This window comes from Ochotona curzoniae, unplaced genomic scaffold (assembly GCF_017591425.1).
Source record: "Ochotona curzoniae isolate NIBS_2020 unplaced genomic scaffold, NIBS_Ocur_1.0 contig_4516, whole genome shotgun sequence".
Taxonomy (NCBI): Eukaryota; Metazoa; Chordata; class Mammalia; order Lagomorpha; family Ochotonidae; genus Ochotona; species Ochotona curzoniae.
Window position 1 is genome coordinate 66,082 of NW_024466313.1, and position 24,961 is coordinate 91,042.

Consider the following 24,961-nt stretch of genomic DNA (forward strand, 5'->3'; position numbering starts at 1 on the left):
AAGCACTGGTAGGTGAAACCAACTCCTGAAGGGTTTTCCATGCCATGACAAGTTCAGGAGCAGTGGCACTGAGCATAGATCAAAGGGGCTCCTGACCTGGGCAGCAGAGTGTATGGGAGCCATCACTACGGCTGATCTATGGAGAATGCTGTAGAGGAATGATGACTTACGATACAGACCACAGGGCCAGCACAGCAGCCTAGCAGCTGAAGTCCTCGCCTTGCACGAGCCAGAATCCCATATGGGCACCAGTTATAATCCCAGCGGCCCTGATTACTATCCAGACCCCTGCTTGTGGCCTGGGAAAGCAATGAACGATGGCCCAAAGCCTTGGGAGCCTGCACCCACGTGGGAGACCCAGAAGAGACTCCGGGCTCCTGGCTCTTCCTCTCTGTGTCTTCTTCTCTCTGTAAATCTGTCTTTCCAATAAAAATAAATAAATAAATCTTAAAAAGAAAAAGATGCAGACCACAATCATGAGTCTGTTGGAGCCACCGATGAAAGATAGTTTGTGGCTATAAGTAAGGAAGAGGCAATGGGAAGGGAGGTGGGGGTGCCTTTAAAGCATATCAAGGTAAGTGAAGAGTGCACGGTGTTGGGTAGCAATGCAAAGCTGTGTTTCATCTAGGATACCTCTAACCAATTAGCTAGAGCAACCGCAGGCTAATCCTAACCACAGACTGTTCATTTAGCAGTGAATAGAGAGATTGGATGCATACACAAGGTTTGGGCTTCATGGATAATAAAGATGGCTCCAGATACCACAGGAAGGGATGAAGTACTGTGTGGTCAATAATAAGATGGTCTTGGAGTGTGAGGTCTGGGTGAAAAATACTATTTGAAGGATTATCAAGAAAGGAGGATTATCTAGAAATGGAGCAAGAGAAAGAGTCTACAAATAGAGCAGAGAAGTTTGGGAGACTGAGAGAGGATGGTAGGAACGGCCTGGAACGTTCGGAAATAACATCAGATGAATGAAGTGTGTCCACTACTTAGGCTGGTCGTGGCTCTAACCAAGTAAAATGGTGGACAGAACACACTAACACACCTAGGAAAGCAGTTTGGAAATGGCCCAAGTGGTTAGGCCCATGTTACCCATGTGGAAGACATGGTTGCAGTTCCAAGCCCCTGGCCTGGATCCAGCCTCAGCCATTGTGGTCATTTGAGGAGTGAATCAATAAATGGAAAATCTTGCCCTCTTTCTTTCTTTGCAGTTTCCATTTGAATAAATAAATCAATATCTTTAAATAGTATTGATCATTGGGGAGAGCTGGGGGAGGTCACACAAAACAAATGTGAGGATTTAGAGTTGTCAAGGTATTGCAGCCAGGGTCCTATTTCCAATTTTAGCTGCTTAACAGTAGGTCACATATTTGAGCATATGGCTGAAGAAAGTAGAAAATGGCAGGGACCAGCTCCTGGTCACGGGCCAAGTGAATGGTCTTCCACACACCTTGTATTCTGTTTCTGGTCTTGACATACACTCTTCAATGTGGGTGTGACGGGAAGGCTGAGACCCAATGGGCTGCCTTACAATTCGGTGCACGATGGACTGAACTTCGAAGGAAGCACCTGTCCACCTCAACCAAATAGTGGAATAAGAATTGAGAAAGTGAGTCTGAATCCAGTCCTCTAGGCTTGCATTCACAGGAGGGATGCCCTTCTCTCTTATGTTCTAAGGATAGTTTTGCTATGATCATTACGGGGCCTTTGTCTTGTGGTCCTGATGAAGAACCCTGGATGCCAGAGGCAGAGGGCCACTCCAAGAGCAAACTCTAGGCCCCAGACTCAGCAATACTGTGAGCTTGTTACAAATGTAAAGTCAGACCTTGGCCCAGGCCCTCTGAATAAGAATTTGTCTTTGAAAAGGTCCCCAGGGATGTGTACGCATAATGAAGTTTAATAAGCATTGATCTGAACCAATGAAGTCAACTCAGTTGTTTCCTCAAGAATCCCGTGGGACAATGTGTGTGTTATACAATTTTTTTGTCCTGTGCTAATATATTACATACATTTTAAAGAATTATTCATTTATTTATTTGAAAGAGCAACAGAAAAAGAGGGAGAGGCAGAGAGATCTTCTACCTACTGGCTCACTCCCCAAATGCGCACAGTAGCCAGGGCAGAGTCAGCGACCACAAACGTAGTTGTAGGGTTCCCATGTGTTTAGTAGAGACATAAGTCCTTCGGTCGTCATTTGCTTGTTCCCAGGTGCATTAGCAGGGAGGTGGATCAGAAGCAGAGTAGTCACGATCTGAAATAGGGCCTCTGATAGGGCATGTGGGTGTCCCAAGCACTGGCTCAATCTGTTGCACCACAATGCTTGCCCATGTGGTGAGCACTTAAAGATATGCACAGGATATAAAGGAAGATATGAAGTAGGAACTATATTAGAATAATTATGTTATTCTGCTGCTTCTTCCACTCAGATTGTATCCAATTCAGAAACAGCAGGCATAAGGAAAGAATTTAGAAACATTTGGGTGCAGTGGTCAGTGTGCTTAAAACCTCATGGGAAGCAAAACATAGATAGAAAGTCATTGATTGGGCTCCGATGGATATGTTTATGTTCATGGCTCGCTTGCTTGCTTTTTTTTTTTTAAGATTTATTTATTCCTACTAGAAAGACAGATCTATAAGGAAAAGGAAGATTTTCCATCTGCTGGTTGTCTATGCTGTTTCACTCCCTAAACAGCTGCAAAGGTTGGAGCTGAGTTGATCTGAAGGCAGGAGCCAGGAGCTTCCTCTGGGTCTGCCTCACAGGTTCAGAGTTCCAAGGCTTTGGGCCATCCTCGGCTGCTTTCCCAGGCCACAAGCAGGGAGCTGGATGGGAAGTAGAGCAGGCAGGACATGAACCAGTGCCCCAATATGGGATCCCAATGCTGCAAGTAGTAGGATTAGCCACTTGAGCCATGGAGTTGCTCCATACCCTTGGCTTTTATCATTTTAGTCAATTTGAGAAATGCACAGCTAATTTTCTCTTGAAGATATAGCAGGCTGTTCTCTACTCTGTAAAACAAAAATAGGAAATCTAAATTTTTTAAATCCAGCATTCAAATCAGGGAAGCATTCAAATCTCCCAAGCTTCAGTGAACCTAGCTGTAGACTGCATGCCCTCAAGTCAGTTACAGGGGTCACTAGTTCTAGAATATTCTGCATCTCTGCCTGTGCCATTCCTCCCCCAAACTTGAAGTTCACAGCATATACCAGGCTTTGTGTTTAGCAGTAAGGATTAAAGGATGAATTAAATACTTGGTCCTTCAGAGCCTCTTCCAGGGAAAGGGCAGTTTCCAGAAGGGATCATTACAGCAATGAAGTGTGTGTGTTGTCATGAGGTTTGGACAACACACACAAGGCTTATGGGAAGGACTCAGTAGCTGGTGATGTGTGAGCTGGAGGGGGTGGCCTATGATTTGGGCCTTGAAGGATGAGTAGAAGTTTACCACGACACAGGGCAGAAACGTGATATGGTGCGAAGGGACTTGCCCAAACAAAAGCACTGGGCAGGAATCTGCTTTCTCAGCAACCAAACCCTTGGGTGAAGTGCAAACTCTTCAGTCGATTAAATAAAGCCTTAAATCAACATGAAATAATAGCCCTGATCACTTAATGAAAAGTTGGTTCTTGGATTTGTGCAATCAAAACATCTCTCACAGCAAATGATTTCATAGAATTGGCCGCGACCGTGTGTGGAAAATTTCTCAGGAAAACACAGTGAGTAGTTCTCCTTTAGAGTAAAATCTGGAATGCCTGGGAAGGATCTGTGCCGGGGAAATTACATTTTCAGATTAGCTACATATAAATGGAAAGTCTGGTGGCAAACCCTGTCTGGTTCTGTTTTCCTTTGAGGAGATAAGTGTTGGTGGCTTCACAGTCGCATTTCATGCTTCTCTCGCCTACAGAGAGAAGCAGCAAGGGGACATTGGATATTTAGCCAAATGTATTGACTGTTTGCAAACATGCTCAGCTGTTGGACGTGAGTTTTAAAGACTGCCTAACACTCTAGTTTGTCAATATTTTATAAAAATAAAACTACTTCTGTAATACTCCTGATCCAGGCTGCTCCAAATATTTGGATATAATGACTAAACATAGAGAACATGCTTGCATGTCATTCTGTTACACATTTCTTATGAATTGTTAGAAATGTTTGTATTCATTATTCATGGCTGGGTCACAGCATATGAAGAAATACTTTAAAAAAATGGACATCCACTGTCAAATCACTGTCCCCAAACCCCACCCCGCCAAAGGAAAGCACTAATGCGAAGTAAATCCCTTTCATCAGATGCCACCTGGAAAGTTACTCATTTGTGCTTATTTGTCAGTATAATATGCTGATGCATCTCCCAAAATCTTGGCAATCTGAAAGGTGAAAAGGATGTCCTGGGTGCATTTGTACTCCTTGGACTGGTGCCTTCCGCTTCTGCCCCAGTAGTTCCTACTGTGCCCATTTCAAGACTGGCTGGGTTCTCCAACTGCTTTGGCTGCGTGAGATAGATACATCCACTTCCATGATCTGAATTCCTTTTGGAGACCTAAGTGCTCAGGGAATCCCTCTTGTTCAACTTGTTTAATTGAAAGCCAGGCCCATCAGTGCCCCAAACCCCAACCTGAACCATGCTGTCACTCCGAATCAGAGTGAGCTCCATGCTGATGTCCCAGTAAGGAACAACTTGAAGGTTCGGTACCAAGTACAACCCTAAAAGGATGGGGAACATCCGGTGCCCTCTGAATCAACAAAAAGAAATCCCTGGAAAACAAGAACACTTCATATCAAGAAGTCAGCAGTCACCTGCCTCACCACTTCTGCCCCAACTTCCAACTTTGGGACTCCTGCGGCTTAGAATGTGTGGCTCAGACGGCCTCATGCCTTCCAAGCTCCTGGCATGTCTACACCCCCATGGCTGCAATTTCAGCTTTGCTGACTGAGAGCACCCATCAAACAGACTCGAACCATCTATGCCTGCTTGTGTTCTCCAGGTTGCATCCTAAATGATCCGATCTTTCCCAAGACTCTCCCTGTGTTTCTAGTGATCCCAGGATGAGGATTTCAGGCCTGAATTTCAGGAACCTCCAGAATCCCCATGGTGGGATCCTGTCCTCAGCTCCTACCAACCTTGCCATCTCCTTCACCTCATCACGGCCTTCGTGCTGGCCATTGCAAATTCCCTGTGCCCCTGTGTCCTAAACACTCACTCATCTCTCTGTCCACCTGGCAGTCTGTCTAGCGCTTCCCATTTGTCACACTTTCAGCTTAGCATCACCTTCCCAAGGGAGCCCTGCTGGACCCCAACTAGGGTGTGTTCTATGCTACATGTTCTAGTATCCTTCCCATCCTTGGCTGTCTCCTGGAATGTCCCTGTGAGTATCTTCACACCCCTTCTGGAATGGTGTGTTATGCCTCACCCTCCTATTGCAGTGCAAACTTCACAAAAGCAAGGGCCACAGCCAGGTTAGCACTGCCGGATCTGCATGGCATTGCACGGTGTTTAACACACAGCAGGCACCAACAATCCTGGCACACACACACCAACGTTGCAGTGTCAGAATGCTTTTTCACCTCCCTAATGTTTTTTTCATTGCCTGGCGAGGCTCATGTAGGTGGTGGGAGTTTTTGCTGATTCATGAGAACTTCAGATAATTAGAACATTCACCTATTATTCACTTGTGCTTCGTGCGCTTTTGCTCAGTGAGTCGTAGTCTATGTGTTCGATTTATTGCTGCAAATATTGTTAGCAGCTAACTCTCACACAGTGCTCAGTATGAACAGGCAGAATTTTATGGTGCTTTGTGTATTTCAACCAGACACAACCCCAGGATACGTAGTAGTTTTTGCCATTCTGTGGGTGAGAAAACCAAGTCTCAAAGGGGTTAAGGAAGTTGTCTAAAGCTGGTATTAACAGAAGTGGCGTCTTGCGTTTTTAATCTTTACACTACGCTGCCTCTCAAGAAGTATTTCATTTTTTTTTTTTTTAAGTAGAGAGGAGGTAATGTTCAACCTGGCTTTTGAAGGACAGGTGGGAGTTTCCCGAGAAAGGGGAAGAACGGAGCACCCTCAGGAAGGAATCGGCTGCCTCCAGCCCCAGAGCCACCAGGCCAAGAGCCGTCTGGGAGAGGCAGGTAGGCACCCAAGTTCTACCCCAAAGGGAACCCAGGGCCAGGGGACACCAGGGCTGGGGCTCAAGAGAGGACTTCCGTTTCCCCAAGGTGCCCAGATGGTTTCGGCTGTGGGCGACTCTGAGGCTTTCTGAAGGGGAGTATTTGTGTGAATTGGCCCTCTGTAGATGAGTAAGCGCTTTCCCGGTGAGAGTTATGATGAAACTGTGGCCGCACCAAGTTGTGTGACTGAGTTGCGTATCGATTCTAACAGTCCACTTTGAGGAGTCCGCGAAGTCCCAGAGAGCAAGGCTCAGAAGAACAAGCATTGCGTATGTATCAGAGTTATTTTCTGCTGTTTCCTCCTTGTTCCGTGTGAGTCTGCTCTGTGACTGGTGGGGTAGAGGGCGTAAGGACGGAGCTGCTGTTTCTACTCTGTGTTTCTGTACTCCCATGTGAGGCTTTGCAGCTCTCTGCGCATGCACTCATGTCCTTTGAGAGCACGCTAACAGGGATTCTGATGGTTAAGGATCCAGGCTGTTTGTATCAGAGAAAGCACATGCGACATGATGAACGGTTTAAAAATACCAGCAATGTGTCTATGGAGCAAATCAGTCCAAAGGAATTAGAACATTTGGCCTGAGGTTCAGGACATGATCAGAAGTCCTCTTTGAACATTCACAAGCCGGTGCCCAAGAGTGAGAGACCCTGGAGCCTGGGAGCTGGGAGGCTTATGCCTTTGCGTGAGGGGAAGTAGCCGGTTTCTCTGCAGTCATCTCTAACTAAATGTTCTGTTTTCTGCACTCCAAATGTGGACAACAAACAGCAGTTGTAGAAGCTGGCCTTGCAACATGGTCCTAGTGGGAATCTGATATTGCTTCACCATGCTGTCGTCTTTTCAGAGGTTCTGAAATAGCACTTTTACTCACCACATCTTCAAAGCAACAGCTCTTGCTTAATAGTTGAAAAGAAGCACTTGGCGGGGGAAGGGTAGTCGGTGGAGAGAATGTTTACTTTTTCAATGTTGTAAGGAGAATATTTTAATGTTATGGGTGTCTTTGGGAATCTCATTTCTTTTATTTTTATCTGTTTATGTGATGTATAATGAAAGGCAATCATGTGTGTCACCCATTCACCAGAAACGGTGCAAAACACAAAAATGGCTAACAAGCCCCCAAGCCGATTGTTAAAATTGAGAGTAGCTTACTAGAGTGGCTGAAACCTCTGTTAGTGAGAAGGCTGCATCCTCACCCACTATGGCTCAGACCGGACATACTGGGGAATCCTGGATTGCTAATCTTAGAAAATGCTGTCTCCATGTCAAGCTTTGTTTTTAAGGTTTGTAGCCTTTTGAGCTACTCTCGAGCATAAATTTGTTCTTTCCTAAGGATGCCAGAAATCATAAGTAAAAATGTGTGAAATTCATTTGACGTAAAATACTCTTTAAAAATGCATACTTACTTTTAAATATGTTATACATTTTCCATGAACTTGTAAGACCCCCCACCCCGCATAGAGATACAGGCTGTACATCTATATTCCTGAATTTCAAGTAACAATTTTTACCATTAGCCTGTGTCAACTATCTCATGGGGCATTCTTAACTCTCAAAATGATTTGCTGTCCATCTGAAATCCAAGTTTAACTGAACATCTTCTATTTTCCCGGGCAGTCCTACCACCAAGGAAGTGGAAATGAGTGTCCCCCCAGCTAATTACCTGCAGACGGCTAAGATGGGATTTCCCCCCGTTTACATGTGGTGATTGATTGACCATCGAGGTCTCAGAGTTCGATTCCATAAGAGAGTATTGTAAATTTGACGTTTCTTAACACTCAGAGATCACAAGCTTCTACATTTTCAACTTTGGGCAAAGCAAACAACTCGTAAATATTGCTAGTTTTTCAAGTAAATTGACCACAACCCAAGAATTTTGATATTAACTGTGTTCCCCTGAGATGCTCTGAGTTACAGTTCTGTGTCAGAGAAATGTGGTCAGACTTTAGACTGACAGTAAGATTGTATTTCGAAACCTTTTGACACTCATCCCATTCTTAAGTAACTGCGTTCCAAATCAAGCAAGAATCATAATTTCCTCTGTCTGGGATAAGATTTCAAGCCTGGTCATAGCAAACCATGGAAGTCAACAGGGAGAAGCATTCACCCTCTTAAGCAGGTGAATCACACCCAAGCCGGCTGTCAGTGCCGTGGTGGACATCCACATATACTAGTCCCTCATGAACCAAGGAGGAGGCAATCGGCACAAAGCCAGAGGAGCCTGCAGTAGGCGCCTGCTTACAGGTACACATCCATAATATGAACCCTATGTCTCTATACTTTCTCACTACACAGATGTGGTAAAGGCAGCACAAGGAGAAATAGAATGTGAGTGGTAAGGGTGATGGATTCAATGTTTTTGTGAGAGAAAGATTTAATCAGGAGACAGCCACTTTGAAATGATATAAATTGTGACAAGATGCATTGTAAAAATGCAATGATCCAGTCTTACACAACTTCTCAAATCATACGGAGGGATTAAAAACAAAACTTTTTCTTGGCTTCCGAGTTATTTTCTTCCTTGTTAAATGTTCTAACCATGCTCTATTTGAAATGTCATTAAGTAGAATTCTTTTTTTTTTTTTTTAAGTAGAATTCTTAAAAGTGAAATACTTCTTTACAAGTGCTGTCTGCCGAGGCAGAGGCCTCCCTCTCTGACTCACTCCTGGCCACGATCAGACGATCCCCACGCTCTGCATTTTCTTTTTCTTAGCCGAAGGGCGGTGTTTTAAAGCATCTGTGCCACCCTGCTCTGTTCGACTTCACCCAGACAAGAAGAGAACATTTGGGGCAGTGTGTTGGGGAGTCTAGCGCAGCAATACGATTTGCCTTGTTTTTCCTTCCAGACATCAATTTTCCTGTTTTACCAGTCATCTCACAACAATGCACATCGCAGCCATACTGTGATTAAAGGGGAGAATATGCCTATTACCCACATCCTCCACGTGTTAGAGCATGGAGAGACTGGGGGTGGCAAACCAAAGGGAATTCCCGTGTGCTCTCCGCTCCTGCACGACCTGACTCTATGGGAAAGCTCGCTGTTAAGTGTTAATGTGCAGCCGAAGCTGGTCACTCGTAACAACAGACAGAGGTATTATGTTTTATTTGGGTTACACGGTTCTCTTGCAAATAAAGGAACTGAAATTAAACTGTCTTTACAAAAATATTCAGCAAATGATACTTCTGACTTCTTCCAGTGCTTGAATTCTTTGCCATGGAAAATGGAAAATGAGCCTCCTGTTGAACATAGTATCTGTTTAAACTTGTCTTTGCTGAGTGGAGAAAGGTTGATGTTATATGGAATGAAACAAAAAGCCTTTTTTTAAAGGGCATGCATTGAGGAGTGAAGGGTATAACTACGCAAACCACATTTAGGGATGGGAAGGGATTTTTTTTAGTACTTGCGGAATTTGAAACAATAATAATGGAATGGAAACATAGGAAAAAAGGCTAAATATTTGACCACTGATGCAAATTGAATCATTAGGTGCTCACATGCAATGTAGAATGTGGAATCTGTTTTTAAAAAGAAAATGGTTGTTGATTTTCCACTGTATTGTAAAGCCAGAAAGATCTCTCCAGTTCCTCATGGCCCCACCATCACCCACACCAGCCAACTCCAGGCATATAATCCTATGCGAGAGTGAGTTCTCGTTAAGGCACAGTTGCTTGGGAAGTAACCCCCAGATGTACCACTTCAGCAACTCAGATGAGAGGGGTCTGTGACTCTGTGTTTGTACTTAGCACTCCCAGTGAGGCTGGTGCTACAGTTGAGTGGTGGGGAGGGGAGGAATGGGAAAGGGGTCCAGACACACTGCTCCATGCTACCCTGTCCATTATTCCCAGTGCCCAGGGAGGAGGACGGTTCATCTCAAGTTATTCTGTGACAACCAACAGAGCTAGGCGTCTGTCTGCACAATGCACTGAAAATTATAAAGCCTCGTTTCTAGTCCTCACCTCACTATTGGCTCAGCAACCTCAGGCAGATCCGCCTAGACTCTTCAGCCCAGAGTTAAAGTAAGCAGCTCAGACCACACAGGGTCTCCTCAAAGTGTTCCCAGGTAAAGGATAGATTTCATGGATGTGTGGTTTCAATATCATGAGCATTAAAATCAACTTCACTTTTCCCTTCTGGCCTTTTCCGATGAACGTGTTGAAGGGACCTCGTGTTTATTGAGAAGCAGCTGTCATAACAACAGGACTCCTCAGAACCTGTAATCTACAAATGGACAATGTGACTCCCTTTAGGGTCGAGACAGGAGGTAGTCAGGGCTTGATAGATAAGGCTTTCCGTAACTATGAGTCCACCATAAGTTCCTCAGTTCAACCTGCCCAACCCGCAGATTTCTGGTCTCTACCGTCTTCCATTGCCCTACTAAGGACTACTCTGCAGTGATAGCTCTTCCAACAAGAAACCCGAGGGCGAGTTCCAACTCATTGCTTCTATTTTTCCCAGCAATTCTCTTTCCTTCCAAGAAGATATGCATGAAGCTTCTATGTCATAGGAGACTTTGCCTGAACAAGCGAAAAATGCTTCCGGAGGCTAATATCCAACCAAATTCACTTTCTCCACCATGTCAAGGCAGAGGTCCTTTCCTTTGCTTGAAAATAATGACACTGGATTTGTGACAAGCTAACGGGGGGGGGGGGGGCCTGTTTGTTTTCTCTGTAGTCTGTGTAGTTCATGGAGCAGGGAGTCAGGTGGATTAGCAAGTGTAATCTCGAGAGAAGCAGCATCAGCATCACCCGGAATCAGGAGAAGCATCTCCTGGAAGCCTGCTGGAACTGCAGACCCTCTTGCTACACCCCCAGACCTGCAGATCCACAAATGCTCACTGGCGTGAATGCCTTCTAGTCACAGGTGTACTTTACCAAACCCTGCAAGGATTGGATGCTCTGTGAAGTTAGGGACCTCAGAAGCAAGGACTCTGGATCAGGTCCTCTGGCCATCGCAATTTCCTTGCCTGAAACAGGGGAATAATTAAAACCAATAGTAACAGTAGTGTCCTTTTCAGATTTTGTGTGAGAGTGCGTTTGTAGATAATGCTTCGCCTGAAGTCTGGAGCCAGGTAAGCAGTGATTCGATTGTTGCTATTTATATTATAGCAAGGGCCAATATCTGATTATTGGTGGCTTATTGATGCCTGCCACACTGCACCAGAGGGAGGGACACCCAGTGAGAACTGATTTGAATGATGGTGGTGACAGAGGAGTGCAGTTGTAGGGACAGACAGATCTGGCTGGTCCTCTGTGCCAGACACTTACGAGAAGCTGAGAATTATTTTGCCTTCTAAGCTTGGTCCTTTACCAGGTAAAGGGCAGGGTTATATGCCATAGCCCTGCCATTGATTTAAAAGTGCTTTCTCTCTGTAAGTTCTTCCTTGCCTTATGAAAACAATCAGTGGGATAGTCGTCATGGTCCCCACGACAGCCCAGTGTGTCCAGGACACAACAGATCGTGAGGTCACCCAATTCACAAATCTAGGACTCGTTGCTCCACACACTGCTAGAATAACAGGATAGGGTTCCTTAGGACATCGCTAAGAAGTTATCTTGGCACAATAAGCTCAAATGCTGACTTGAAAGTCATTTGACAAGAATTGGTCAGCCTTTGTGTGGTGTCTTTTGGGATCAGACAACTCTGTCTCCCTGCTTATAACCTCGGTGACCAAGGATGCTTTCTCAATTTAGTGTTTGGTCATGGAATGACAGACATTCAGAATGCACATCAGGGAAACTTCAGGATTCATCTTTTTTTTTTTTTTCAAATGTGGTGCCTTGTAAGTCAGAAATGTAATCCCCAAACTCGGAACTCTATAGTAAGTGTGCCCCTGTGGTCAGGTGTCTCCTCAGCCAGAGGACTCCAAGCCCCTCATGGTACACAGCACAAGCACCATTTTCTCATCCTCTTCACCAGCCCTATGAGCTTCAACCGTAGCTCTGGTCTAAGCAGTTGCTCTTTCCTTCCAAGAGCGGAACAGGCCGATTGGGCACCCATTCGGGAGCAGCTCAAACCCCATATTGAGGCTGACACTTCCGTTCAGGTAGAAGTCACTCCATCAACCCAGTGACACAAAGGAGTAGAAAACACACAGTCCAGGGTGAGATCCAGGAAGAGGCCCTGTCTGAACAGTCCCAGCAAAGAGGTGCACCAGTGACTACAAGCCACAACCAACAACTACCCACAGCAGCCCGCAGGTCCAACCTCCTGTGTTCAAGGCGCAGCTCCTGGTAGCCATGGAGATGGCTGCCAAATGCACCATTTTCCCACCTAGGATACCTGCAGGCCATCACACAGCCCCCAGAACACTGTCATTCTTTCCAGCCACCCTCCACCCCCAGGGGCCCAAAGGGAAAAGGGAATTTCCCCAAGAGATAAGCACCCTTGACCTTGGCACCCTTCCCTGTCAGCTCTGCTGGCCTGTTCTTCCTCAGGAGCATGTCCATTTCTGAGGACTCCTGGGCATAGCTGATATGGAGGAAGTCAGGAGCTGTCAGGTCAGCCTCTGCAGCCAATCCCAGGCAGTTGTGACGATCCAGGAGGGGGATGGAATGGGGCCAGGGGCAGAGGCCACAGAGCGTGTGTTTGTGTGACCAGAGTCACGGGGTCTAAAGAAGCCTAGCCACGCCTCACTGGTTTTATTTTCAATTATTTTTAAAGCCTTATTGCTCAATGAACCCCAGTCAGTTCTTGCCATGCATTTTTTTTTCTACTTAATATTTAAACCTGTGTATAACGATGATGAAACTTAATCTGGAGATTTGAGGTTTGTAGACAAAGAGAAAAATCACCCAAAACAATGAATGTGGTAGAAATTTTAACTTGCAAGAAAACCTTCAGGACAGCTTTTTTGTGAACAGAAAGCTGTGTTTTGTCAGAGCTTATAAGTCAGATCTTTCACCTTTTCCATTTGTCTGGAAGTCCTAACTTCTGACTGGGCTCACATTTCACTCTCCTTACCTCAGCACCCAGTCTGGGAGTGTGGGCAATGAGGTGGCTTGGAGTCTCACTCAGGAAACTCTACACTTTGAAAGCTACTGTCCATAATGTTTTTATGTTGATACCTCTGTTTTGTAAGTCCACCCTGATGTTCAGAACAAAGTTTTTGCAGGCTGGGCATTTGCAAACATCCAAAATTTGGCTCAATAGAGGTCAAAGCTTTTAGTGAAGCTCAGTGTTCTATTCACTAGCAAGGAGCCCGAAAGCAGTATTCAGTGGAATATTTTGATAACAAAGTACCACGTGAAGAGTCCCGTTTGTAAGACCCTGATAAAAGGTTTTGCAGAACTAAAGATGTGCTAACAGAAGAGAGGAGTGAGTTAATTGTGGGAATTGAAGAAATCTCTACACTTCATTGTAGTTAATATTCCAATTAAAATTGTATATTCATGGACAATATAAATATAACTGATGCCTCATTGTAATTATGTATTCAATGCACCTTTTATTGTAAATATGTATGTTCTATAAAAGCTATATAATGAATATAGGCAAAATGTTATGTTACAGCTTCAATCACGTTATCTATATCTTTTTTTTTTTGATGTTAGGAAACAGGCTTACCCAGGAGGCTAGCCATCCTGGAGGAAAGGCAAACATTTTCAGTTTCAAAAATGTTTTTCCAGATCCTCGTGCAAGCAGGAACAGATTTTTAAGGAGAAAGGAGAGTTGAGGGAAGTTAAGAAGGACATTGGACTTGGAGCTCTGTGTAGACTATTGCTCTAAAACAATTCATATCCCAGCTTGGATGGTGGACAGCAGAAGTTATATTTTCCCGAAAAGGAATAAGCAAGTGTTCTCACAGCACACAGGCTACAGTGGGTGAAGGTGGCTGGCATGCGGTGGTGCGAGTACCCAGGATGGTCAGTGTTGTTGCTGATCTGAAACTTCCATGATTACTTATCTGCATTTTTTATCGTTCTATTATTACTGTTGCTTTCTATCAATCGCTTTTCTATTTGGGGGCACTTGCAACTCCATTATTACTCGTTACGTGCTTACACAGACTGCTTTCATTGGTTTGAAAGGTAGAGTTAGCAAAGGGAGTGGGGAGAGTCAGAGACAGGAGAGACCATCCATCTTCTGGTTTGCTTCCCAGATGGCCACAGTGGGCAGGGCTGGCTAGATCGAAGCCAGGAGCCGTGAACCTGGGGGTCCTCTGCTGCTTTCCCAGCTGCATCCGCAAGGAGCTGGATCCGAAGTGGAGCAGCGGCAACTCGAGCCAATGCACCTGTGGGAAGCTGCATTTCTGGCTGCAGTGCAGCCCGTTAACTCGGTACTCCACAGCACCAGCCACTGCACATTTCTGCCATCAATGGCTTTCTGGCCATCGGCAGGTCGATCCCTCTGACAGAACAGTTTATTCCAGAAAGCTGTGATTGGCTTCTCGGGCTCCCCATTCTTACGAAAGCCTCTTTCTTTGAGAGGAGGTAATGGAGACTGTCTCACTTTCCTCATTCCCCGGGTTTTGTCCTTGCTGCTCTTCAGGCAGCAGAGTGACTTTCTAATGTGCCAGCTATTGCGTTACATCCCTCTCAAAGAGAGGGAGGGAGAGAGAGTGAGAAGATCTTCCTTCCACAATAGGCAGGGCTGGCCCTGATCAAAGCCATTTTCCTTCCTTTGTTATCAGAAAACAAACACTCCAGTGCATAAACACCACATACCTTCACATCACACACCTTTCCTTGGCTTGAAGCAGGAGGTGGTTGGTCACTCAAGAGCTGCAAAGATAATGCCTCAGTGCAGATCTTGACTTTTTCAGGACTGCAATCCTAACCAGAGGAGGCGCGTTACAATCTACACTGTGGAAATAAGTACTCACTCCAGAGCCGAAAGGAAGTGCTGATAACTTGGGTAGAACTTGCTTAGCTCAGGAATTCAGAGAGGTGAAATGACAGGCGAATATCATCTTATTGTTCTTCTCATCCATAACTTTTGGGACAGTTACATTGTCCTGCAAAAGTTTAGAAGTTAAAAACCAAGTGAATATCATTAATGAGAAATATTAATGAGGTATCATTAATGAGAAACCAAACCAAACAAACAAAAAACTAAGGCACCAATATAAAATTATATGAAATAAAAGTGCCTTTAACAGTGAAGCAAATTTCATGTAGGATGCTGAATGAAGAACAAAACAGTATGAATTTGCTTCTGATGAGGCAGAAGTAAGGCACGCAGTGAGACTGATGGGTGCAAGAAGATACCAGAACTTGATAGAATAGTGTTTTTTTTCTTTTCTAAACATGGTGAGATATCCTGGGGGAATCCAGACACTATGAGAATGTAATAATTGGGAAAAATTCAGCTATAAAAAAGTAACTATGGTAAATAATTCATGAATCAGAAAAACAATATGAGAATGCTTGTGAAGGAGATGTTGGAGTCAGCATTGGACCCAGAAGTTAAGACATGATTTAAGATGCTTGCATCTCAAGGGACTGGCACAGTGGAATATCAGGCGAATCCTCTGCCTGTGGTACCTGCATCGCACATGGACACTGGCTCATGGCCAGGCTGTTCCACTTCCGACCCATCTCCTTGTTTATGGCCTGGGATAGCAGGCCAGGATTCATTAAGTGCTTGGATCCCCTGCAACATGTGGGAGATGTAGAAGAAGCTCCTAGCTCCTGGCTTTGGATCAGCTCCACTCTGGTTATTGTGATCATTTGGGGAGTGAACCAGCAGGCAGAAGATCTGCCTTTCCAAATAAAAATAAAGAAATATTTATGTTATAAAAAAATGTTTGTATCCCACATGAGAGTAGCTCAGTCAATACAGGCTTTGGTTCCTGGCCAGACTTCCTTGAAGGCAGTGAGTGATAAATCAAATAATTGGGTCCCATGTGGGAGACTTAGATCAGGTTCCAGGCTCTTGGCATCGACCTGGCCCAGCCTTAGCTATGCTTGAAATTTGTGGAGTGAATTGGTGCATTGAGTCTCTCTCTGTCTCTCTCTCTCTCTGTCTCTTATTAGATAGCTAGCTAGCTAGACAGATAATTGATAAGTAAAATCATAAATAATTAAACATTGGAAGCATTACTTCAGAAAAGTAGGCTGTAAGAGAACCCTCTAGATTTAGAATGGATTCTCTGAAGCTGCAGGAGCCTGGAGCGGCATTGCAGAGGACTGAGAACAAATCTTGCTCTCCAAAGCTTTGCACCTGCTCCCTTGTGCCAACACCCGGAGAAGTCCATCCTATCACCCGGGTTTAAGTGGTGGCCTCTTTGTGGAGCTCATGTCCCAGGGGATGATGCTGACAATTGTTTCCCCTCTGATAGTCTGTGACTCAACGGGAGCAATGCAGTTCCACAGGCAGTAAAAATATTCTAGACTCTTCCCTTCCAATGCTCACTGTTTACTTCCTCTGCACTTCCTCTTCCTGCCTCTGCTTGCAGCTCCGTTCTCAGCAGGCCTCATTGGGGGAGGGTTCACCCTGACTTCCCAGGGTGTCTTGCCACCAAGCTCTCTCCAGGGGCTCGGCATCTAGCGTGAGGGCTTTTGATGGCGATGGTAAGTGTAGTCGGATTCTGGAAACATCCTTGAGCTTTCACCCTTTCCTGGGCACAGTGTCAGATGGCCAGGGATTGGAAGGTAAATGTACCACAAGCTGTGGTCCTGAGGAAGTCACTGAGAGCCAGCTGGAGTGGGATGCTCTCCATAAGCCCTTGAAACACTTGTCCCTCTCTCTTTCAGGCAGTAGCGGAAGCCCATGATAGCCAGGTGGGTGAAAGGGAGCAAGGACGTTCTTTCTACCTGCCTGGAAAGAAGACACCTTCTGGCCTGCTGAGTGAGTGAGGTGGACTCCAGGGGGAGGGAGGACGACAGAGTGGGAAGCAGCACCCTTGGCCTGCCTTTTTGTTCTGTGTTGTGTCTCCAGCAAACCATGCCAGGGGGAGGACAGTATGTGCCACTGATGCCATTAATTCCAGCGCTAGGTATACCAGTACAGGGAGAGAAAGAAAAAGACCCAGTCCATGCAAGCCTAGCCTGCCACCCCTGTGAAAATGAAGTGGGAAGACAAGCTCCATTCCATCGCCTTCTCAGCAGCAGGGCGAGATTTTCCAGTATCTGGCTGCAGACTGAGCTGGGAAGCTGGCAGGTGCCCACAGGACCCTTGTATATCAATCCGACTGGAAAACCTAAGCCTCTGTTTTTATTTCAGTGGCTTGACTGGCATGTGCTTTGCCTAGCAGCTCTTTTTTATTTTATTTTATTTTTCAACTTCATGCTGCTACTTGAACATAAGCTGCGTTTGTCGTTGGCTGCTCATGTTACGAGCTTGCCTATGCGTTGAGGCATGCCGGCATAGCATGTCCTTTCCAAATGTTCATTGTGGTCACTTTCTCCGGGGTGCCAGGAATTTAACCAGGAAGGCCCACGTGGATCAATTCTATCCTATTCTTTGCTTCTAAGCTGGTCCCAAGAAAGATGGAGGTGCCACTGAAAAGTAAGAGAGATTTTGAATAACCCACGGCCCCTCTTTGCATGGATAATGAAAGAGTGTCTTTCCTTTCCAAGAAAAAAAGAATCCATTTCAAGGATGTGCCGTTGATAATGGAACAGGAAAAATAAAAACGCCCACAGAGTCACAGCATCCTGAACAGGTGTTTAGCCACTGCAGGGAATACAGTGTCCATTTCCTTGGGAGGGTTTGCCCAGGGGATCACTTTCCAAATTTCCATTGAGATAATGCTGGCAGAGTAAGGGAGATTACTGCATGAATCACAAACCATGTATATCAACCCCTTTGTAAAGAGAGGATTTTTTTTCTTTTCCTTACATGCCAGTGAAATGGAAAACCCCGAGCCAGCTAGGTGAGCTTAACCTGTATTCACTCACATTATCTTTTTCAAGAAAAATAGGGGCCATTGATCTTAGTCATGATGCAGGTGCTGTAAGATGCTCATGGCTCACTGGCAGCTTGCTCCTGCCTGTTACACGGGACTGAGCAGTTCCAGGGCTGAGTGCGAGCCCAGTATTCCTGTAGGTAGGTTTTTTTTTTTTCTGCTTCAGTGTTAGATGCATACTCAACCTTTTCACCTGGTTTCTTTAAGCTGGTTTTACAGAGTTCTAAAGGGGAACACGACATTCGTGCTGTCCCTCAAATGGCATTGGCAATTCCTCCTTCCCCTCTTTTTTAAGATTTATTTATTTATTTTTATTGCAAAGTCAGATATACAGAGAGGAGGAGGGACAGAGAGGAAGATTTTCCATCCAATTGGCCACAATGGGGGAGCTGAGCTGATCCGAAGCCAGAAGCCAGGAACTTCCTCCAGGTCTCCCTGGTGGGTGCAGGGTCCCAGGTTTTGGGCTGTCCTAGACTGCTTTCCCAGACCACAAGCAGGGAGCTGGATGGGTAATGAGGCTGGTTGAATTAGAACCGGCACTCATACGGAATGCAGGTGTGTTCAAGGCGAGGACTTTAGCTGCTAGGCCACTGTGCTGGGACCTGGAACCTTATTCTGAGACTACTCTGAATAGTGATTCAGGCACAAATAAAGCTTATTTGCTTGCTGAAAATATGTTTATTCTCTAAGCTTATTCTGTCCTCACCAAGAACTAGGAGAGGTTACAAATTCTCCAAATGGCGGGGGTGGGGGCGGGGGAAGAGTTGCTGTTATAAAAACCATCCTGAAAAAGCTGGGGTTTAAAAAATTATCTGGGGCCAGGGCTGTGGTGGAGCAGCCCTGTCTACAGGAGGGACATCCCATGTGGGTGTTAATTCAGGTCCTGGCTGCCACACTTCTGCTCTAGCTCCCTGGGAATGTGCTTAGGGATGTGGTGGAGGATGGTATAAGTCCTTGGGTCCTGGCACCTTGTGGGAGACCCAGAAAAAACTCCTGGCTCCTGGTTTTGGACCAGCAAGGCCATCTGAGTAGTGACCTAGTGGATGGAAATTCTCTATCTCCAAATATGTATATATATATAAACATATATATGTTGTATATATATGTTTAAATATATATATACTGTGTGTATATCCTGTATGCATACTGTGCCTTTCAAATAAATAGACAAGCTTTTAAAAATTGTCAGCTCCACACAGCTGATTTTTTTAAAGAAATTTGAAAAGCATAGTTATAGAGAGAGAGGGAAATCCAGAGAGAGACAAAAATCTTCCCTGTTCTGGTTTCTTCCTTAAGTGGCTAAAATAGCCCAGGCTGAACCAAGCCAAAGCCAGAACCTGGAACTTCATTCAGTTTGCTCCAAGGGTGGCAGGATCCCATGTGCCTGGACTATGTTTCGGTGTTTTCCCAGGCATGTTTGCAAGGAGCTAGAGTGGAAGTAGAGTAGCTGACACCTGAGCCAGTACTCAAATGGGATGCTCATGTTACAGGTGGCAGCTTAACTCACTTCATCATGATGCTGGTCCTGCTACTTAAGTTCTTAAAATTGATATTAGCATTCTCACTGTCACATCAATCATTATTGTGATGGGTGGTGGATTTAAGCTAAACAAATTTAGGCATCAACAAATGTTCATGACACTCAGAGTTATATGCCTGACTATATTATCACAAGGGAAAACGTGAGACCATTTTGTTGATCATGAAGTTCTGTTTGGTGATCATGATTCTCATTTAGTCCTCTCACAAACCTGAGAAATGGCCTTTCCTCCTGTTTTCAAAATTAGGAAGCTGAGGTCCAGAGAGGTTAAACAACTTGCCTGGGGCCCCACAGCTGATGAACTACAGAGTGGATGTTCAACCCACACTTACTTTTCATCCAAGTCTGTGTTCTGAGTGCTGGCCCAGTACATGTCAGCTGAACTTGCTTCCCAAAAATCCAGCTTGAGCAGCTGGCCCGGGTATCCAAGGAGTTCCCATTTTAAGTTTCAGTCACCTCAGGTCAAAAATAGCTGGGGAAAAGGGGGCATATATTGAATGTCTTACTTTCTTTCTTGTCATTATTTCCTATGTAGTGCTATATAACAACTTATTTCATAGCATTTCTATAGTACTTGGTTTTTAAATAGTGGGGAGATGACTTAAAAGCATAAGGATGACTCCGTATCTACACAAATTTGACACAATTTAATGAAACAGAGTTGAATTGGCCTGGATTCTTGTATCCTCAGGGCATGCAAGATCCAATTCTCTATGGATACTGAAGGTTGGCTGTCCATTCATACTAGTTTTCCATGATTCTTCTAGTTTTGTTTTTCTGACAGTTCTACAGTTACAAAAGTACTGAGCTGTCTTTCTTGGTCATCTCCTTAGGTGGCCTCAAGACCCTGATGATGGACAGCCTTCACATGGGCATGCCCAGTGCCCCTCTGGTGAAGCACACCACTGGGGCTGGACTCAAGACCCATAGGCCTCGAGTCATGTCCAAGAGTGGACACAGCAACGTGAGGATCGACAAAGTTGATGGCATATACTTGCTCTACCTGCAAGACCTGTGGACGACCGTCATCGACATGAAGTGGAGATACAAGCTCACCCTGTTTGCTGCCACTTTTGTGATGACCTGGTTCCTTTTTGGAGTGATCTACTATGGCATTGCTTTTATCCATGGGGACTTAGAACCCAAAGAGCGCATTTCGAATCACACCCCTTGCATCATGAAAGTGGACTCTCTCACAGGGGCCTTTCTCTTTTCCCTGGAATCCCAGACAACGATTGGCTATGGTGTCCGCTCCATCACGGAAGAGTGTCCTCACGCCATTTTTCTGTTGGTGGCTCAACTGGTCATCACCACCTTGATTGAAATCTTCATCACGGGCACCTTCCTGGCCAAAATCGCAAGACCCAAAAAGCGGGCCGAGACCATCAAGTTCAGCCACTGTGCAGTCATCACCAAGCAGAATGGCAAACTGTGCCTGGTGATCCAGGTGGCCAACATGAGGAAGAGCCTTTTGATCCAATGCCAGCTTTCTGGCAAGCTCCTCCAGACCCATGTCACCAAGGAGGGAGAGCGGATCCTCCTCAACCAAGCCACAGTCAAATTCCACGTGGACTCCTCTTCCGAGAGCCCCTTCCTTATCTTGCCCATGACCTTCTACCACGTGCTGGATGAGACCAGCCCCCTGCGAGACCTCACTCCGCAAAACCTGAAGGAGAAGGAGTTTGAACTCGTGGTCCTACTCAATGCCACGGTGGAGTCCACCAGCGCTGTGTGCCAAAGCCGAACCTCCTATGTCCCGGAGGAGATCTACTGGGGTTTTGAGTTTGTGCCTGTGGTGTCGCTCTCCAAAAATGGAAAGTACGTGGCGGACTTCAGCCAGTTTGAGCAGATCCGCAAGAGTGCAGACTGCACACCTTACTGTGCAGATTCTGAGAAGCAGAAGTTGGAGGAGAAGTACAGGCAGGAGGACCAGAGGGAGAGGGAGCTGAGGACCCTGCTGCTACAACAGAGCAACGTCTGATCCACAGTCTTGGCCTCGCCTCTCAGAGCTGTTTGCCCAGGGGGGCTCCCAAGGGTCCCCTAGGAGAAACAAAACATGAGGGCCCACTCAGAAAACCTACGCAGACATACAGCAACCATCTTCTTCCTTGGTCGGGTGGCCAGCCAAATTTCTCTGTACTTGAGAGGGTTCCCTGATGTGCCTTGTCTGAACTGAACTCTCGCAATGCAAACTTTCAGAAGAAGGGCTACTCTTGGAAGAACTTGGCATAGGGCAGAGGAGAAAATGCCCTCTGGGATGAAGCAGCATAAAGAAGCGCACCTCCAAATGAGAATACCAGCAATAATCTATGGTATTTATTTAATCTGGGTATCAGAGGCATTTTGGCCAAGGTCAGTTTTTGTATCATTGCTCTAATAATACTCTTCTTGTTCAAGCAAAAAGAAAAAAAAAAGGTTATGTACTGATTGTCTGGCAGTACCTACAAAAGGATTGATGAAGAGATTCAACACTCATAAAATATGGTAATTGTGTTTTTACATATGTTCAGTGGACTGGAGCGAAATTGTGAAAAGATCTCCAAATAAAGCTGATACTCTTACCCCTCTCTGTTCAAAAATGTGGCTCTTAGACCAGGAGCATAAGCAAAGAAAAGCTTCTTAGTAACATAGGTGACTGGACCCCAGCTGAACTTGCAGAATCAGTGTCTGTGTCCTAACCAGACCCTCATGACGTTCAAGTACAAACCAAAGTTTGAAAAGCTCTCTGCACAGTGTTTCTGAAGCCACAGGGAGAGTGATGCTCTGGATCCCACATTCGTGTTGATTTCCAGAACAATATTGCTTTCACCCATGGCCTTTCTTATCTGTCAAAATAATCTTGCCCACAAAGGAACTGTAAGCTTGTGTGTGGCTAAGGGTTGAGGAACTCATAAATGCATGAATGAAATCTGATAGTCTTATACCATGTAAAGAACATGTTCAGCATTTCAAGGAGTCTCCTATGACTCAGTGTTTGAGAAGAAATGTTTTGTGTCTGGTGCCCCTGCAGAGAATCATCCGGCTGTGATGAGTTAAGTGTGCCACAGGGGATTCCCATCTCATGCGTGTACTCAAGTACAAGGCCATGAACAGCAGGTGGGTGCACGACCCTCTAGCGCCTCCTCACACAAGCAGGCATATGCATGCCGATGGACACACACCCTGCAGGCGTCACGGAGAGTATCATGGATGAAAGCCTGTGCCGTTAGGTGACACTCTTCTGTAAAGACAGTTACTGGTATTGGATTCCACTAGAGCAGGAACCCTGAGACCCAGAAAAATCAAGGCGAGTAAACTACGCTATTAGGAAAATAATAAAATGATCTTAAAATCTGGGCGTATCTCGGTTTCCTTAGTTATGAATCCTCTTCCATGAGGGGGGAGTGTGCAAATCACCATCTGGCCCCGCACTTGGCAGGATGGCTATAAGGTAGATGTGAGGCAATCCCAATTCATACACCAAAGGGAGCAGTGTGTCTTTAGTTATTCAGGAATTTTTAAGTTGCTCTTGCTTATAATTTCATGTGAGTGCTTTAGATCTCCATTCTTTAGGGGAAAATATGATGGTATAGTCAGACATTAGCTATTTTAGTTATTATTGATTTTATGTATGTTGTTGTATATTTAATGGGAAACTAATGCTACATGCATGTTTACAGCTTTTCCATTGCACTATTGAAATGTTGTTACAGTATTTATATCAATTTTCAGTTGAATGTGATCAATATTAGCAGCCTTGCTCACTTATATTTTATATGGTACAATGAGACAGCATAAAATTTAGCAATATTTTCCATGTTCATTTAGTATGCCAGTTTTCACATTTGTAAGACTTGCTCATGTTATAGATTGTATCACACATAAACACTCAGAATGTCTTAAAACCCAGTCCATGTACACATCAATAAACCACATTGTTATTGTGATAGTAAGCAGCTCTTCTTTGAAAATTTCTATTTTCCCAGATACACTGAACTATTATTATTTCAGACAAAATACTCTCCAGTTAGTACAGTCAGCAAAGATGCAGGTAGCAATCTTATTTGATTATATCTGGGTAGATTGCTAAGCAAAACAGTTTTTAACATTCAACTAGAACATATTCCAATGAATAGAAGATCTTCAACTCAAAGTACCTTGTGCAGTTTGAAATGTATCAAACGCATTAGGCCTGCTCAGTCAAACTGTTCAAAATGTGCTCCATTTGAGAAACCAGGAAGTGAAAAATGAGACATCACCGTCATCCCCAAGTGTGTCTCATCTTGTTAGTGAGACAGGTGCTAACATCCCGCCTTGTAGCTGATGACTTCAGACGTGAAGCCCAGATCACTCACCGGTCTTCATTTGGGACAAGGACTTCTATATTACCAAAGTGTAAATTAAAGTACTTTTTTATAAAAGATTTATTTATTTTTATTGGAAAGTCAGATATATAGAGAGGAAGAGAGAGAGAGAAAGATCTTCCATTCGCTGATTCACTCTGCTAGTGGCCATAACAGCCAGAACTGAGCTGATCCAAAGCCAGGAGCCCAGATCCTCTCCAGGTCTCCCACGTGGGTGCAGGGTGCCAAAGCTTTGGGCCGTTCTCTATTGCTTTCCCAGGCCACAAGTAGGGAGCTGGATGGGTAGTACGGCTGCCAAGACACAAACCGGCACGCATATGGGATTTTTGCATGTGCAAGGCAAGGACTTTAGTTGCCAGGCTACCCGCTGGACCCCATAAAGGTACTTTTAGAAGTGACATTTATACTCCAGTATGTGACATTTCTACTCTGGTGTGTTTCTGTCTCCATTGTTAGGTTTCTTGGTACATTATCAGATGGAGAGAGGTGAAAGGAAGGGAAGGAACGGGAAGGGAAAGGAGAGGAGAGGAAAGCATGGGAGGGGAGGAGAGAGCATTGGAGGATTATCTAGGGCTTGGTTATGGTACCTTGCTGTCATGGTTAGGGTCAGACATTGACCGTGTGACCAAATGAAGACCATCAGTCCCTTTTTCTTAGCTTTCATTCCGGCTAGTTTTTCCTTGCCTGTTAAACTTTTGAAATAACTAGCTTTGAGTGGTATTTTCTCATAGCATGCCATGATATGATTTTTTTTTAAATGAAAGGTATTAGCATTTCAAGTCTAGATTTCCAAGGTCTGTGGTATGTAATTGAGATCCAGTGTGTGATTATCCAACTCTGTGTAGGTCCAAGATGCTCTTATTTAAGACTTAAACTTAGACTGAGGCTTCACATTTCAAATCTCTAAATGACTAAGAAAACCAACATTTTCACCTTTGGAAAACAGTTTCTCTCTCAACAGAATAACTCAGAAGCCAACCTTTGGGTTGTGAACGGCCCTGAGTGGTTTTGTTCTCGGTGTATATGTGACTTCTGAGCAGCGCGAGAGTCTCCAGAGTTAGCTTTGCAAGATGAT

The 24,961-nt window shown here is 44.9% G+C and overlaps 1 protein-coding gene across 7 annotated transcripts in view; it reads left to right on the forward strand.

The window, feature by feature from the left end:
• KCNJ15 (potassium inwardly rectifying channel subfamily J member 15) overlaps nucleotides 1-23,475 on the forward strand; it is a 43,928-nt gene extending 20,453 nt beyond the window's left edge. Inside the window, exons 1-3 of one of the 7 annotated variants that reach the window (XM_040986619.1) lie at nucleotides 6,245-8,489; nucleotides 16,850-16,876; nucleotides 20,377-23,475. In XM_040986619.1, the coding sequence (XP_040842553.1) occupies nucleotides 20,394-21,524 (1,131 nt within the window). In that variant the 5' untranslated portion in view covers nucleotides 6,245-8,489; nucleotides 16,850-16,876; nucleotides 20,377-20,393 and the 3' untranslated portion in view covers nucleotides 21,525-23,475. Of the gene's footprint in view, nucleotides 1-6,244; nucleotides 8,490-11,182; nucleotides 11,224-16,849; nucleotides 16,953-17,669; nucleotides 17,761-20,376 lie in introns of those variants that run through there. The other 6 variants (XM_040986618.1, XM_040986614.1, XM_040986616.1 and 3 more) reach the window with 6 other exon arrangements.
• Nucleotides 23,476-24,961: the final 1,486 nt, after the last annotated feature.